Genomic DNA, 17,737 nt, shown 5'->3' with positions numbered 1-17,737 from the left:
ACTGTGAAATAATAAAATTGTGTTTGCAAATATCTTTTCCCAGTATGTGGCTTGTCTTTTCACTCATCTTAAGATGTGCTTTCTTTTTTAATAAACTGAAGTGCTTAACAATGTATTCCAGTTTATCAATCATTTCTTCTATGGCTAGTGCTTTATGTGTCTTATTTAAAAAACCCTGCCTTAACCTAAGGTCATGAAGATATTCTCCTATATTATCTTCTAAATGCTTTATATTATTACTTTTTATACTTAGCTTATAAGCCATCTCCTTTTAATTTTTGTTTATTCTATGAAGAAAGGATTCAATTTTATTTTTTTCTGTGTGAATATACAATTGTCCCGGCATAATTGATTGAAAAGCCCATCTTTTCCTCACTGCTCTTTAATGTCAGTTCTTTTCCATATTAATGCCTATGTGTGGGTTTGTTTCTATTCTCTTTTTGTGTTTCTTTGATTTAATTTCTGTCCCTGCTGCAATACCAAACTGTGTTGATTGTTATACCTTTATAATATATTTCTGTATCTGATAGATCCCAGTCCTCCTTTTGTTCTTCTTTTTCGTGAAAAGTATTGTAGCCATCTCTAAGTGAAAAGAGTATTACTTATGTTTTTTGAAATATAAAAAATAAAAAACTTGCATATAAATATTCATAGATATTTCATGTATATAGCAAAAAGTGGAAACAATTCAAAGGTCCACCAACATGTGAATAAATGAACAGGTTGTTGTATACAATGCAATATTACTCTGCAAGAAAAATGAACAAATAGCATTATACAAACACTATGGATAAATCTCAAAAACATTATGTTGGGCAAAGGAAGATAGGCACATAAGAATACATACCTTATGCTTCTATTTGTATGAAGTTCTAGAACATACAAAACGAATCCAAAATGACATAAAACACATCAGTGGTGGCCTGGGGAAAGGAATTCTTCAAATCATTCAATAGCTGAAAGGTTGCCCTGTTGGTATTCTATTCTGACAAATCGGATAGGACTAAAATCATGATTGGGATGTACAGGTGCCCCATGGTATAAGAAGGTATATTTTCTGGCCCTTCAGCATCTGTGGATCAGCAGATTTTGACACTTTTAAAGTAATAATAATACTAGCACCAATAAAATCTAAACTTTATATTGCACATAATATCTACCAGGCATTGTAATGCTTTACATATCCCATCCCATTTATTCACTGCAGAAGGTTTTATGGGTAAGTGTTATTATCTTTGTTTTACTCATGAGAAAACTGAGGTACAGAAAAGTCAAGTAATTTACCCCAAATCACACAGCTATCAAATGGCAGAGCTGGATTATGAATGTAGGCAGTCTGGCCTTGGAGTTTGTACTTGTAACCATGACCTGAATCAATGCTACAAACAAGTTTTGTCTGCTTAGCATTATAACAATAAGTTGATTTGATAAGTTCAATGAAATGTTGTTTCTTGTTAGAATTAGCAATATAACTGGCAAATTTGGGGGAAAAATCCTTTAAGTGAAGTTATAGCCCTGCATAATTTAAGGTTTAAGGAAAAAATGCACCTCCTCCCTCCCGCCAAACAAAACAAAACAAAACAAAACAACAAACCACATAAAACTGACTGCAAAGAGGACTGAGATTTTGGAGGACTTGTATTATCCAGATTATTGGATTCATACAGTTATAAGCCCTTTGCTTAACCAGGCTTGTGTAAATGGGATCAGTTCCTTGTTCTGTCAGGAAGGGAATTTTTCAGCCTGTCACTAAGAAGCAAATTCTTCTTTTCTGCTCTTCTGCTCCTAAAGATATTTTAATTTGTTTGTGATTTATTGAAATTTGCCTGGCTCTGGGAGAGCTGCATCTTTTAAGTACACTTTATTGCCTACTCCATTCTATTTGGGAAACTTTGTCTTCTTAAAAGATGTTTCCCTGAGAGCACATTCTCATCTGAAATCTATGAAGTAGCATGCTCAATACAGCACACGATTTATTCTACCATTTGCTTCATTAAGGTACCTAGGGGACATAGTGTGTGGTTATGGGTGTACAAAAATGGCCACATATCCCCTCACACATTCGCTTCTGTTTGATAACTTTGATGGTGAACTCTGGATAAAATTGTGGTTTTAGAAAACTAACCTCAAAAATTAATGGTGCTAAAAGATATTTTCTAACCAAACTGAAATATTTTTCTGTCAAGTAATTAATATCTAAAGATAGCATAATGTGATTATCCCAGTGACTTATTTTGGTCAGAGAATCTTTTTAAATACACATACAACATAAAAATTTGGAGTGTGTGTTAGTTCACCTCTATGCTAAATATCCTCTATTGATGAGACTCTTAGAGGCTTATGGGAGTGGATTATGCCCTCCCTTTAAAAAAAGAATTAATGCTTTTACCTATGTTAAAAGCTCTTGGGGCTTCCCTGGTGGCACAGTGGTTAAGAATCCACCTGCCAATGCAGGGGACACAGGTTCGAGCCCTGGTTCGGGAAGATCCCACATGCCGTGGAGCAACTAAGCCTGTGCGCCACAACTACTGAGCCTGTGCTCTAGAGCCCATGAGCCACAGCTACTGAAGCCCGCGCACCTAGAGCCCTGCTCCGCAACAAGAGAAGTCACCACAATGAAGAGTAGCCCCTGCTCACTGCAACTAGAGACAGCCCATGCTCAGCAACGAAGGCCCAATGCAGCCAAAAATAAATAAATAAAATAAATTTATTAAAAAAAACACTTTCTTCTATCTTCATTTTTTCTCGTTATCTTGTTTTTCTCCCACTCACCTTCTTTCTCACTTAAACTTCCTGCCATGTTTCTCTGTCAGAAGTCTTTGTCTATTTCTTTTTTTCTGGGGCCTGGAGATTGGTAACAGGAATTCTAGAGGAAGTGCTGAGTCCTGGGTCAGAATCCTGGCTAGGCTAGCATTAGTAGGAGGAGAGATGAGAGTGGACGTATCGCTTGACTAGTTTATTGTTTTTGACTTTCACCAATGTGAGATATCAAATAAATAGAACATATTTTATTCAGTTTAATCTGTCTCAATAGAGGGCATCCTAATTTCACATGAGATGGGAGAAGGCGTATCTTTCCAATTCTTTCCCAGTGGGCATGTCAGTAAAATAGGAATGCGTAAACATTGGAGAGACAGAGATTGTTATTGCAGGGCCTGCCTGGCATTATGGTGTTTTTCAATACCACTTATGATGCTGTAGCAGATGAAAACTGATTTCTTATGACTGATTCTGTTAGTTTTCTACTGCTGTTGTAACAGATTACCACAAACTGAGTGAATTAAACAACACAAACTTATTAACTATAGTTCTGATGATAAAAAGTCCTCAAATAAAAGAAGTGGCAAAGTTGCATTCCTTATGGATGCTCTAGGGGAGAATTTGTTCCTTGACTTCTTCATCTTCTAGAGACTGCCCATAGTCTTTGGCTTCCAAGTTGAAAGCTAGTATTCACATCACTCTGACCTCTGCTTCTGGTGTCATACCTCCGCCTACTCTGAAACCCTGCCTTCCTGTTACAAGTGTCACCGAAAGCGGGGTCTGGCTGCTCACTGCTCAACAGCCAATAGGTCAGGTTGGTGGGAAGGAAAGTTTGCTTTATTTTGGATGCCGGCATCCAGAGGGCGGGGAGGGCAGACGCCTGTCCAAATGCCAACTCTCCCCCTCCTACAACCAGTGGGCAAGAGCTTTTATAGGCAGAGGGAGGGGGCGACATGTAGAAACAGTACAGTCAGCTCTGACAGTCATCTTGAATTTGGTCATCAGTGGTCTGACGAGCGTCATCTTGATTGTGGTAGGTACAGTTGATCTTCAGTTCCAGGGTTGGCTTCTGTTTCTTTGAGGCCCATTCTCGGAATCATGGCAGCTTATGTCATGGCTACAGGCTGGTCATCAGGTAGTTAACTTCTTCCACCTGGTGGAGGTTTCAGTATCTATAAGACAGCTCACAGGATATGGCTCAGAATATTAGCTACAGTCCTTAAGGATGAACTAAAAGTCCTTGACTATGTTTCATGACTAAACTATTATTTTTTGATCTTCTTTGACTGTTTTCCTCTGTTTCTGCATTTTCTCACTTCTCTGATTAAAATTATTCTTTGGCTAAAATTTCTCCACAGACAAAAGGCAGGCAGAGGACATGGGTGGGGGGGCAAGGACCATAGGGCCCTGCTCTGAAATCCTGCCTCCCTCTTACATTGGGCCCACCTACATAATCAGAGAAAATCTCCCCATCTCAAGATACGTAACTTAATGACATCTGCAAATCCATTTTGTCAAGTAAGGTAACATTCCCCATTACAGGTTTTGGGGATTAGGATGTGGACATCTTTGGGAGTCCATTATTTTTCCAGTCACATACCTGTTCTACAACCAGCTGCCTGCTTTTTACTCCTATTGATATCATTGATATCATCCAACTGATAAACTGGAGTCAGCTAGACTCTACCATTTTTAGTGCTATTTTTACGTTTTTGAATCCTTCTCCACATGGGAACCAAAACAACAACTGTGCTCTGATGAATCTACAGAACAACATGGGTTCAAATGCCCAGAGCTTTCTTGATCCACACATTCTCTGTGCTTGATGCAGAGAATCTACCAGCTTTGAAATCCTAGCACTAATGACTGGTACCTTTCTGGGGTATTGTGCCCATCTAAGAAAGTAAAACTAATCCTCTGGATAAAGATCCCAAATCCATAAAATTCTAACTCTATCTTTCCACTAAGATCTGGCAGTTCTGAGAGCCTGCAAGAGTTGTTAATGTACCTTCTCATGACCAATTTCCACAAAGTATGATATAAGAACATTGCATCATCCAAACTAAATGTGTGACCTACTGTCAGCACCAATCAGCACAGAAAGTGGCCTTTCTATTGAAATTTTAAGAGAATGATGCCTTGCCCCAAAGAAAAGTTCTTCATACTCTTTGTCTCTATACTTTCATTAGAGAAACTGGCGTGGAGAGTGTAAGGGGAAAGATGAGCGAAGAGGAAGGTGAGATGACAGACACCAGATGGTGACTTGTAAGACATCATTTCCACCCTCAGGACAATATAAAGTACTGAAGGAATTTAGGTAGATGGGGAGAGGAGGATACAGGAGAAGTCAAAGGTTGTTTACTCGGTATTTTGGCTTGGGGATGCTGGATTAACAGTGGCTCCATTCACTGAAATGGAAAATAAATGAGGAAGAATAGAATTTGGAGGTAAGATGCCAGTCAAGTTGGAATTGCTTACAGGACATCCAAGTGGAAATGGTTATATGGCTCAGGAGAGAGGCTTGTAATATGGGTTTATGACTCACCAGTATAAGGACAGTAACTGACAGCACTACTGGAGATAGTGTACAGCAGTGGTCCCCAACCTTTTTGGCACCAGGGACCAGTTTCCTGGAAGACAATTTTTCCACAGACTGGGCGGGGGGTGGGGGGGAGTAGAGGGATGGTTTCGGGATAATTCAAGCTCATTACATTTATTGTGCACTTTATTTCTATTATCATTACATCAGCTCCACCTCAGATCATCAGGCATTAGATCCCGGGGGGTCGTGGGCCCCTGGAAGAGAAAATGGCGTTACGATAGAGTCCCGAGGAACACCAACATCTAGAGGATAGACAGAAGAAAAGCCTGCAAAGAAGACTAAGAAATGGTTAGAGAGGTAATTGAAAAATCTGAAAGAGTTGACATGTTAAAAAATTTGTACCCACACCTTGGGTGCTATTATTGGAAACACATTTAATCACAATTAAATGTGACTTGAAAATTGTTTCTTTATATATAAGATGGGGCCAGTAATTCCTTACTTGCATCACAGGATTATGAGGTTCAAATGAAAAAGTGTATTTGAAAATATTTTGTAAAGTGTTACTCCAATGGTCTCAAACTTTAGTGTGCCTCAAAATCATTAGGTGGATGTGTTAAAATACAGATTGCTGTGTTTCTGATTCATTAGTAATAGTAGCAGTTTCTGAGTCAGTAGATGTTGGGTGGGGTCCTAGAATCTGAATTTTGCATAAATTCTCAGAAGATGTGGATCTTGCTGGTCTGGGGCCCCTCTTTGAGAACTACTGTGTAATACAAGTGTAAGGAATTAGGCTTCTGATTTTATAGCAAAATTCACTGTTTTCCTCTGATGTGTGTCTGTTTCATCCCCTAATTTTTTCAAACTTGTATCCTCCATCAACAATGTTGTTCAAACATCTTTACACCCTGCTTCATACCTAGCAATACCCATTTGCATTTATGAAAGATCAGTTTAGTGTAGTATTTTGTTGGTTTACATTAATGAGCAGCAACCTGAGGTTAACTTGATTAAGAAGGATATGAAAAATATAGAATATACGATATTTCTCATGAGGAGAAGGAGATAAGGAGGAACTTTTTGGAGTAAGAAGCAGGATTTTTTTTTTCCTTCAAAGTCAATTAGATGTAGAATGCTACTTGTTACCTACTTTCAAAAATCCCCTTAGAGAACTTGTAAATTTGATCCAGAGGGAGCAGCATGAGGAGAGTCAGGTAAGAGGAAAAACTGACATCATTCTTCAGTCCTTTCCGAAATCCTGAGAAACATGTGCACCTCAACACTCCCTTCTTCAATCCCACAAAACAGGGAATCAGGAAAATGCATTAGCACCCTCATACAGACTAGGAACACAGGGCGGGAAGGAGTCTCAGCCCCGTCAAGACAGAAGGATACTGGGGGAGGGGAGAGAAAACTTCCCCTAGTCGGAGACTGCAGCGCGGCCGTGGGAAGAGAAGTGAAGTGGGGAAATGTATTAATACTTCAGGCGTCAGCCAGACACTTGGCCTCTGGGCATGTGGGAAGGTGAGGGAGGAGGGGAGAAGGCTGCACCAGAACGGGAGCGCTAGAGCTCCCGCCGCTGATATAGAGGGAAGACCTAGAGCGCTAGAGCTTTCTGCTTCCCCTCTTCCCTCCTGGAGGCCATTTCTCCATATTTAACCGGGATAAAGAAGGGGCGCGGAGCCGAGTCAGAAAAAGCCAGAGTTACCGCCTCCCCCCGCAGCAGACCTCTCTTCGGCCCCCGGCCCAGGCGGGAGAAATGACCATAGGGGAAGCTGAAGTAACTCCGTAGAGGGGGGAGGGGTCGCCAAGCTCCTCTCCAATCGCCGTGGCCGCTCCAGCTATTTGCATATATTATGGGGGCTCAGCTCCCAACCGAGCTCCCCGCCCCCGCCCGCGGGCTGGGCGAAGGTGAATACATTATGCTAATGAGGCGGGCTTCTGCCCGGGCTTGGGAAGGGGGGCGCACTGCAGTAGGAGCCGCGGGCTGGAGGCCCCGCGCCGGGAGGGGGTCGGGGGAGGGACACCGCTGTCGGAGCGCGCGCGCACTTACACGCTCACACACACACTCACACACGAGCATCCCGAAGGGTATTTAAGGCTCGCAAAAGCGAGGCTGCGGAGATACTTCGGGCAGCCGCGACTTCGGCCTCGCGACTCGCATTTTCTCCTTGGGGATTTCGTTTTCCTCTCTCCTCTCCCCCTTGGCCACCCCTTTTGCACTGCACTCTCGTGGTCTCTCTCAGCCCTTTCACCTGGAACTGAATCCAGGTGGGAAACAAGTCGGCGTGAGGAAAGACACCGAATAGGTAGACATAAGGCAAACTAACAGAGGCGCAACAGGTCCGGTGCTCTGCGGCGAGGGCGAGCGGCGGCCCCTCGCAGCGCCTTGGCCGCTGTTCCTTGGACCCTGCGCGACCGCTCTCCTCAGAGGAGGTCCCCGTCCTTTGAGGGGCCAGGAGGGACACCCGGGTGGGTTTCATTCCGGATTTTAGCTTATTGCCACCAGTCCCCGGACTGAGGGTGCTTTTCACGCGCAGCTGGGAGGGGAGAAGAAAGCGGAGGATGGTCCACGTCTGCGGGTCTCGGCGCTGATCCATCGCCGCGCCCCGGCTCCGACTCCGCCAACTAGTTGTGCAGCCACCGGGACTGAACTTTGGAGGAAACGTCCTTTTTCTTTCTTTTACGATTATTGGAGGTGGTAGAGGGTGGGAGGCGAAGCCGAGACAGCCGACCCCGCCACGATGCTGGTGAAGAAGCAAGCAGGGAAAGGAGGGGGGCGGGAGCCGGGCTCCGAGGACCGGAGCCCAGCCGGGCAGCGTTGTGCCCGGACCGTGTCCCCGTGCGCCGCCCTGGCCGCCCTCCTGTCAGTAGTGGCCGTGATGTCTTGTCTGTACCTGGGGGTGAAAACCAACGACCTCCAGGCGAGGATCGCCGCCCTCGAATCCGCCAAAGGAGACCCTTCCATCCGTCTGCTGCCCGATTGTCTGGATCAGCTCAAAGCAATGGTGCAAGAGAAAGTGGAGCGACTTCTGGCTCAGGTGTGAAAGGCTGGGGTGTTTTGCACGTGGATAACATCTTGCACAAGCGTGATTCTGTGTACCTGACCAGCCTCTGCCTTACTGTATGCAGACGTGATATGGCTGTGTGTACACATATATGCTAGGCCACCATCTCTGCTCACTGTAGCATATATTTGTATATGCACACACTTTGGTATCACCCTCTCTGTCTCTATCGTCTTCCCTTACTCTTCTTAACGTTTGCATGCTAAACATATACGGAGGTCTAAAAGGGGGAAGGGTGGCCAGAATGGCAGGGTGGCATTTCAGCTCTTTTTAGTTTCTGGAGTTGCATGTGGATCTTTTCCAATGTTGTGGAGAATATTCCTTGCAGAGATAACATCTGTTATATCCTTTTTACGGTATAAGAAGGTTAGGGCCATAGGTGTTATTAATATACAAAAGGGAATCACTCTTAAAAGTGAAATAATTCTACATATGATTTTAGATCAATTATTTCACACATTGAATGTTTTCATATTAAATGTTCAGAAAGAAAAAAAATAGTAGCTTGTTTTTTTTTGTAAAGGATGCAGTGCCCTGGGTGTTTGTGAATGCAGAGCCATTGGAGTTGAGACTTGAAAGGAATCTGTGTTATGTTTATCAAAACCAGGGGTGCTTTAACTACAGTTAGGGGGTTTTCTGGACCTTGCTCTTCCAACGGAGAGGCTTTTTGGCAGTAGTGGCAGGACAACATGATAAGCAGTTGACCTTTATGTGTAAAATACTGGTTGTTTTAAAACCCCTAGCTTACCTAGAACTGCAACATGTTAATGCTGGTTTTTTGCATTGACTGAATATGCCTGAGCTGAGAGAGAGGGTGATGATAGTTGAAGAATGGAGAAAGATGTTACACAAGTACAACAGTCTTGATACCATGTGAATGGTCATTTTCTTTTTTTAGGACTTGGGTACTGTTACCTTTTGACTAAAGTCCAAGTACATATGTAAACGTTAGTTATGCAGACTGGTAAATCAGGCATATGGCCAGAGTTCCTAAAGAATCCATTTTTCTACAATACTACTGATGATTATTAATACCTCTTCTTTTCCTACAGAAATCCTATGAACATATGGCTAAAATAAGAATCGCAAGAGAAGCACCTTCAGAGTGCAACTGCCCAGCAGGTAAAATGTAACTTATTTCATAAGGTTTCCTCCATAGCAGAGCATTTTAAAACAAAGGTCCTGTGTCTGTCAAGTCTACCTGTAATAATAGTAAAGAAAGAATGCAGACCCAACTTACTTTAATAAAATCAACATGTCTGGGTAAAAGGATGGCAAATAAATCCCCAAATATTATTTTAAGCAGCATACCAAGGTCTGTTAAGGGAAAGCAAAGAAGATAGAGATAATCACCAAAGAAAATACAGGCAAGATGATGTCCAAAGACAAAGTTCTTAGATTCAAAGATGGAAAATTATTCTTCAGTTTTATTCAATTTTGATATCTATGGTGAAAAGGACTGCAGAACACGTTAGATTTGAATTCCTTAGTGGCTAATGTTGTATTAGTACAGGTATCTGTTTGTTCCCTTTGACATACGATTGTTAGTAGACCTTGCCTGCTTTTATTTTCTATCAGAAAGGCTCTCTTGCCTATCCTATAGGAATGAGGACTGAAAGGAAATTAGTTCTTTATCTTGAGCTTTTCATTACAAACTATTGCATTCTCAATGACTTCTCAGAAAAGGATCTTATATATATATATATATATATATATATATATATATTTTTTTTTTTTTTGCGGTATGCGGGCCTCTCACTGTTGTGGCCTCTCCCGTTGCGGAGCACAGGCTCCGGATGCGCAGGCCCAGCGGCCATGGCTCACGGGCCCAGCCGCTCCGCGGCATATGGGATCCTCCCAGATCGGGGCACGAACCCGTATCCCCTGCATCGGCAGGCGGACTCTCAACCACTGCGCCACCAGGGAGGCCTGGATCTTATATTTTTACCATTTTTCTGTGTGGCTTTAGGGAACTATATTAATTTAATGATAGCATATTAGTAGAAGGATGAAGAAGAGAGACATTGATGAATAAAACCCCCTGGGTAATCATTAAATCTTCCTTCACAGACCTCTGAGGCTTGGTAGTCAGTCATCTGTAGACCTAAAATTTAGAAGCCCTTGGAATATATCCATTGGAAAATATCTAGTGGATTCAACTGATAGAAGTCATGAAAAACTTCCATGAGTCTTGAGATTTTTGTTTCAGATAAATGTTGTTAATGTATTTATGAACATTTTGGTTTCTTTTATCATCATGTATAGAAAGGTGAGTCTCTTACATTGTTTTTCATGTTTAGGAACATGATACTTAGATACTTACACTGTATGGAAAGGCTAGTTCCTGAATTTTTTTCACATTCTGAGGTTTTTTTTTGCCTCATGCTAATTTGTAGCATGGAGGTCTAAAATCTTGGTGGCACAATGTTTAGAAATTTCAAATGTCAACTCCTGATTGAACGTCATAAAATTTTTACTATTTATGTTCTGCTATATTGTTGACCATAATGGAGCTGTATTTTTTAAAACTGAAGCCCTTTGAATTGAGAAGACATATACATTAGGTAACAGGAAAACAAAGAGTTAATGTTTTACATTGTAGGTTTCATTCTTAGTGGTTTTAAGTTGGGAAAGACCTCAGAAGTCAGAAATTCAAAGAAGGCACTTTTCTAGTGCAGGAATTAACTCATAACAACCTCATCAGCCTGTAGGGATTATTTAAATTCCCAAGACAGTTGGTACAGGACTTCACTGATCATACCACTCAGAATCCAGTGTTTTCTGTATACAGTACTCTTGCTAGCTGTGTGAAAAATAACTAGTATTAGGGCCTCCCTGGTGGCGCAAGTGGTTGGGAGTCCGCCTGCCGATGCAGGGGATACGGGTTCGTGCCCCGGTCTGGGAGGATCCCATGTGCCGCGGAGCGGCTGGGCCCGTGAGCCATGGCCGCTGAGCCTGCGCGTCCGGAGCCTGTGCTCCGCAACGGGGGAGGCCACAGCAGTGAGAGGCCCGCATACCGCAAAAAAAAAAAAAAAAAAAAAAAAAAAACAAAAAAAAAAACTAGTATTTAATTAACTGGATTCTTAGTGAACTTGGCAAAAAGTAGAAAAGTGACAACCACAGCGCTGAGGTTTTTTTTGGGGTGTTTTAACTGCTTCATGATGTTTGATGTAAGCTGGTTGCTGAGGTTTAATTTGTAATCTGGAAGAAAGTCATTACATTTAGAGTTCACCTTATATTATCTTGGAAGATCATTTTGAACCATTTTTCTTCTTAACATTAATTTAATAATAAATGGTGATTTCACTATGATAACAAATAAATAAATAATAAATGGTGATTTCCTTGGCGTTTTTGTTGGCTCTCCCTAATGGCTGCTTTACTTTCTTGCCACCACTAGAGCTCCACATTACACCAGTTTTCACCAGGTTACTTGAGAGGTAAACTTTTGAAGGTGCATATTCCAACACTCAGAATTAAACAGGATTCTTGCTGACAAATCACCGTTACAGAAACACTCTCTTCTGCTTGTGGAATAATTAGACATCATCAAAATAAAGGCATTATGTTCAAAATAGTATCCCGGGGAAAACCAGCTATTTTGAATTATGGTCAGTGAGGTATTGTTTTAGGAAATGAATGGGCTGGCCAAGAGGATTAGAAAGTAGATACAATACTTCCCACCTGGTTTGGCTTTTACCTTCGTTTACAGTGACTAAGAGTTGTTACCCAGACATCTGTTCATAGGGCAGAGTGAGACAAGTCTGTGACCTCAGCTCATTTCCTGTGGACAGATGCCCACCCCTTGAAGTTGACACTCTTGTTGACAATCTCCATCACAGAGCCAAGGACTGATAGCAAAGGACTAATGCTGTGTTGTTTATGTTCACTTCTGATAGAATTCAGTCCCAGTGAGGTTTATCCAGGTAGGCTACAAGAAATCATAGAATTGAAAGCTTTTTTTTTTATCACAAGAAGGAACTTTTGTGGGAGAGGCATGAGAAAGACTGTTACCGAATGGTTTTTCATTGTAGGGGAAGCATTCTCTCATTTAATCTTCACAACAACCCCGAGAGTTAAGTATTAGTTATCTCATTTTGCAGATGGAGAAGCTGGACCCAGAGAAGGTGACTAACTTAACATAGTGAAGGCAAGGTCAGGATTCACGCCCACATCTGACAGAATCAAAACCCATAGTCTAATGAGGAATTGAGAGTGAGTATAGGTTTTGGAGCTGGACAGTTCTGGATTGGAATCCTGGGTCTGCTACTAAATAACTGTGTGATCGTGGTCAAACTAATGAACCTTTCTATGTACCAGTTTCCATCTGCAAAAAAGTGACTAATACTACCTTCCTCATAGGTTGATAATTTACCTGAAGTCTGGTGTATTATTGGCCATTCATTAGATGATAGCAGTTACTATTCTTTTTAATATATTGTGTGTTACTTGACTCTAATGTGTCCATGGGGACATATGATATAGGTGGGAAAACTGAGACCTGAAGATGTATAACTTGCTCAAAACCTCATGGCTAGTTAATGGCAGCTTTTGGACTAGAACACTATATGCTTAATTAAACAAATATATCTGAGATCATTCATGCAAATAATCAAATGAGTCAGTATCTCTTGGTGCTATATCAGTGAAGATATTGTATTAGTCTGCTAAATTATTTTTACCAAAATTATAGGAAAAACTTTTGACCTTGAGGTAAGCCATGATTGAAGTAGGTAGAACCTGGGCTTAAAAGAGTATGGGGGTAAAGAATGTAGTTACAGTCTTCGTACCACATGTTTACAAAAAGAAGCACTTTATCTGACTAATTTTCACACTTATTTTTTAACAGCTTTATTGAAATATATTTTATAATATTTAAGTGTAGGACTTAAAGATTAAAATAAAGTTATGGAGCTGGACAACCATCACCACAGTCCAATTTTAGATCACTTCATCATTCTCCAAAATTCACATTTACTTTTTTCATGTGCTCAGGAGAGGCTCTATTTCTTGAATATTTGCTTTAAAGAAACCTTGAAATAAAAATTTAAAAACCATACAAATTAGAGCACTGTTTAGCAGAATATTTGATTTAACAGTAGCTGAACCATGGAAATTCAGCTGTCATCTGTGGCTTGGCCTCTGTAAAACTTGACCTTCATAGGAGAGAATAAATCGGCTCTTTCCTGTGGCTGTACAAGTCCATTTGGGGTTCTGTTCTTAGAGTCCTACATAAAGTATGTACAAATCAGGCATATTTGTGGGAAAGTTTTAAGTTCCAACGGATAAAGAATACTGGGAACCAGGCAGCCAACCAAAAGATGTTTAGATCACAAAGGTTTCTGTACCTTACTCATTTGTTGTGTTGCCTGCCCAGGGTATTAGATGAAAGAACCTCTGTGGCATAATGGACAGAGAACGCAATAAAGAATCCAGTGTTCTAGTTTTGATGACCGATAATGGGCTTTCTTCCATGACAACATTTCTGGAGGAGCGATCAGGATCTGCCAGTAGGACTGCTTTAATGATAGACCCTGCTATATTCAGATAAAGAACGTTTCCTGAGTAAGGGGTTGCTTTAGTGTCATTGAGGTCATGGAATATAGATCTGTAAATTAGTTCAACAAAAAATTCTGAAGATATTATGTCTGACAAATGAGAGAAATTTCGGGGAGTCCCAGAGAGTATATTTAGTATTCTTAAATCTTATTTTTGGATGAGGTATATTGATTTTCTCTCATACCAAATAAAATTTTGATTAAAATATAGCAAAAAAAAAAAAGAATCCAAAGTTCTACCCCTGGCTTTGCCATTAACATGTTGTACAATCTTGGGGAAATCACTTCCAAGAATGACTTTTACAGACTCTGTTTTCATATCTTCCAAATAAGAGTGTTGGACTAGAGTGATTTTGAAGGGCATTTGTCAGTTCTCCAGGTATAAAGAGACTGTGTGTGCTAAATATATAGATACAGGAAAAATACTGATGAACAAGGCAGACTTGGTATCTGCCCTCATGGTGCTTACATTTCAATGAGGATGACAGGCATTTTAAAATGACATGAATTTACAGGCATGACAAGTACAACCAAGAAAAAGTACAGTGTGCTTTGGAGCACATGACCAACCAAAAATTTCTTCCATACTGTTAATACTATGGATTTTTTTTTCTTTTCTTTGGGGGTGGGGTGGGAAAGAGAAATTCACAGTAGGAGAAAATCATAATATGAGAAAATCTGGCTTCTGATTACACGTAAGAGCTCTAGCAATGGATAAAAAGCTGGTTTGCATAGCCTCACCTGGCTTTTGGCTTTCCAAGAATTTATGGCCAGATGAAGGTGCACTGATAGCTGGTTTACACTGATATCCAACTGAAACAGAAAGTGGCTTTAATATATAAAAGGTTGTGGTAGATAGCATGGTGATCTGTTTTTCTACATTTCTCCTGAAAGCAGTGAAATTTGGGCTGAGTAAGAGTTGAAACTTCCTGCCTGGTGGTACTGAACAGTTCCACTGGACCTGGCTCCTCTATGTTCACAGATAATGATGAAATAATGTAACACGTCTAGTCATCTACTCAGGGAGTTTAGCTAGAAATAAAAAAGATATATTCCATAATTTCCGAGGTTCTTCCACATCCTCCAAGTCTATGAAAATGGTTGGATACAAAGTAAGATTAAATGTAGGCAAGTAGAAGTACCTCCGATTCACAAATATGAGTGATACAGCCTCTGGTGACTGCTTTTGTGGCATCTTCTCAATTTGGGGAGGAAATAAAGGTTAACTGTAGCTTTAAGGTTGTGCATCCTTTCCCATCATATGAGAAGACCTTTAAATTACCTTGCTAACATAAATCTACTTTATCATATAAAACTGAATTTCTTACTAACATGGTTTTTCACTTATGCTGTACATTTTTCTTAACCGGCTACTAAATGAATGGAAAGAGTGCATCAAGTAAGGACATAATAATGTATAGATTTTCAATTATGTAAGGTAAAGAATAGTCAGAAATGGGTTTGTAGAAAGAAAGCAAATTAAAATGTCATAAATAACAGGCATTCCCCTCCTCTCCTAAGGCCAAACAATACAATGTGACATCTGAGTGCCTTAAAGTCTTCATGTTAAATGGTTTCAGTCCTAATGAGTACAGCAGTTTGGGTGTAACATTTTTAGTTGGTCAGTAGTGACAGCTGGCAAAATGCCTCGGTCACCTAAAGGACCAAGGACAAATTGCCTCTTGAAGCAGTGTTCTTGTTTCTTAGCTTCTCCCCTGTTTCTCTTGTCTAAAAGTCATTAAGAAGCAAATCCTTCAAATATTATTTTCTCTTTCTTACTTTAGTAATTCTGCTTTTCCATGAGCCAGGAATTATTTAAGAGAAGGATATGCATTCTGCATAAGTGTTAGTTCTTTCTAGCTCAGTTAAAGAATGTGTCGGTACAAATAGCCTCTCAGGATCATAATAACCTGTAGTGCTTCTGATTGGTTTCTAACTATGTAAAGTCAACTACATGGCGTTTTAGAAAACAGTATTTGAATGTCAAGATTAGGTCTAGGAATGAAGGAGGGGGGCATCCTCTCATCGACATGATTAGGTGAATGGAGAGCTGGTGGGGAAACGTGTCAGAATCAGGACCGTTTTACAGTTCAGGGAGGCATTGTCTGCTGCGGGGGGAGCCTCACTAGACACTCATCAAAATGACATCAACCTATGTTATCCTTAGTGGAAACCATCCAAAACCTATCATGAAAAAGTGTTTTTATTCCATCCTTCCACATTATAGATGCTACTTGGTGGTTTGTAGGAAGCTGAGAATGGGAAAACAATGTATGTGTTGGTCTGAGCTGCAGGCAATAGCCTAGTATGTGACCGCTAAACACAGAAGCATCCCCACCCTCCCTGTTGGCAAATGTGGGTGAAGTCCCACACAGTGGTTTAATGCACCATGATATTTAACACATTTTTTTAGAATTTGTGTTAAAAATGACTGTGGCACACCTGCACACTGAGTTCTTAGACATGCATAGTTACTGTTTCATTTGGGATGTGTTTAGCAACGTTGCAGTTAAAAAATGTTTTATGGTCAACTTTTAAAAAGGAAGAGATGCAGAAGAGTGGGAAGCAGAAGTAAGTGGAAACCACTTACAAATTAAAATTGAGCACTTTTCATTGGTATCATATATTCCTTCACTGGAGTATTCTATGCTCTTTAAATGATAGGATTCCTTGAAGAAATGCCACCAGATGGCAGGCACCTTCCTTTCGTGAGCACAAGGAGGGAGAACTGAGCTGAATAGTGTAGTGGGACTTCCTCTGTTCTGTCAGCTCCTTCTCACTTAAATTCCTAGCAGACTTCTGTTTGCTATGGAAAAGCTTAATGGAAGGAGCAAGTAATTTCTTCCATCTATATTTGAAGACTAGACTGTCCTATCAGCTTTAAGATATTTAAAATAACCTAGTAAATTTCACATTTATATTAGTCAAAAAGTTCAGTTGTATAGTAGATAAATTCACATATATGAATTTGAGGCTTGTATTCCAATAGCTAGAATAAATGAACTAAATGTAATTGAATTTACCAGTTGGAGATTTTGTGCTTATATTTTGTAATTTCTCAGAGTCAAGAATCATTTGGTATCACTATCGTGATTTTGACATCATTTCATCTGGAGTCTCCATTTCAATTTCAGTCACCACATAATATGATAGTTGGGGTGCGTTGTTTATTCTTCTCCTACTGTGTCCCTTAGTCTGATCACTTAGTCTGATTTGCCAGGAATGCCAAAAACTAACTGTTTATTTGTATATTCATAATTTAGATTTTAGGGGCTCTAGGCTTCTGAATTATGTACACAAAGTTTTTATTCTTATATTTTACATGTAGTCAGCACATATTTAAATACAGTTTTCATGTTTAGGCTAAGTGGCTGAGTAATTTGGATGAATTGTAGGCAGTGCTAGCTTGTGCATGATGGTAATATTAAGAGTCAGAATATGTCTAACTAGAAGTAGGCCTGGTCGTGTCAAAGGGAAAACCTACTTTCCTTTTTTTTTTATCAAAGAGTTCACATGTAACGGAGAGTGAAAAGGGGGAGGAAAAAGCCACCCTTATCCTGTAATCTCTTGGAATCATATCTCTTTATCATCATATTTATCAAGCTTGGTACTTTAGAGTTCTTGTTATAATGTAAATCTGGACAATGGTTAGAGAGTCGGAGCAATTCTCCATTATAGCTCTGTCCCCAGCACGCTCTTTTGCTCTCGTAGCTGCTAATTGGAGGGAGAAATCTCATAGGAGTCTCTCCATCCAGTCTATTACAGGGCCAGAATAGTAGTATTACTTTTGATCCTTGAGATGCTAGAAT

At 40.5% G+C, this 17,737-nt stretch overlaps 1 protein-coding gene across 1 annotated transcript in view; it reads left to right on the top strand.

Annotated features, from left to right (window-relative positions):
* The first annotated feature begins 8,046 nt into the window (after positions 1 to 8,046).
* COL25A1 (collagen type XXV alpha 1 chain) overlaps positions 8,047 to 17,737 on the top strand; it is a 482,146-nt gene continuing 472,455 nt past the window's right edge. Inside the window, exons 1-2 of the mRNA XM_060088451.1 lie at positions 8,047 to 8,343; positions 9,423 to 9,492. Coding sequence (XP_059944434.1) covers positions 8,047 to 8,343; positions 9,423 to 9,492 — 367 coding nt within the window. The remainder of the gene's footprint in view (positions 8,344 to 9,422; positions 9,493 to 17,737) is intronic.

Source organism: Mesoplodon densirostris, chromosome 1 (genome assembly GCF_025265405.1).
Source record: "Mesoplodon densirostris isolate mMesDen1 chromosome 1, mMesDen1 primary haplotype, whole genome shotgun sequence".
NCBI classification, from domain to species: domain Eukaryota; kingdom Metazoa; phylum Chordata; class Mammalia; order Artiodactyla; family Ziphiidae; genus Mesoplodon; species Mesoplodon densirostris.
This window is presented reverse-complemented; position numbering and strand designations above follow the sequence as displayed.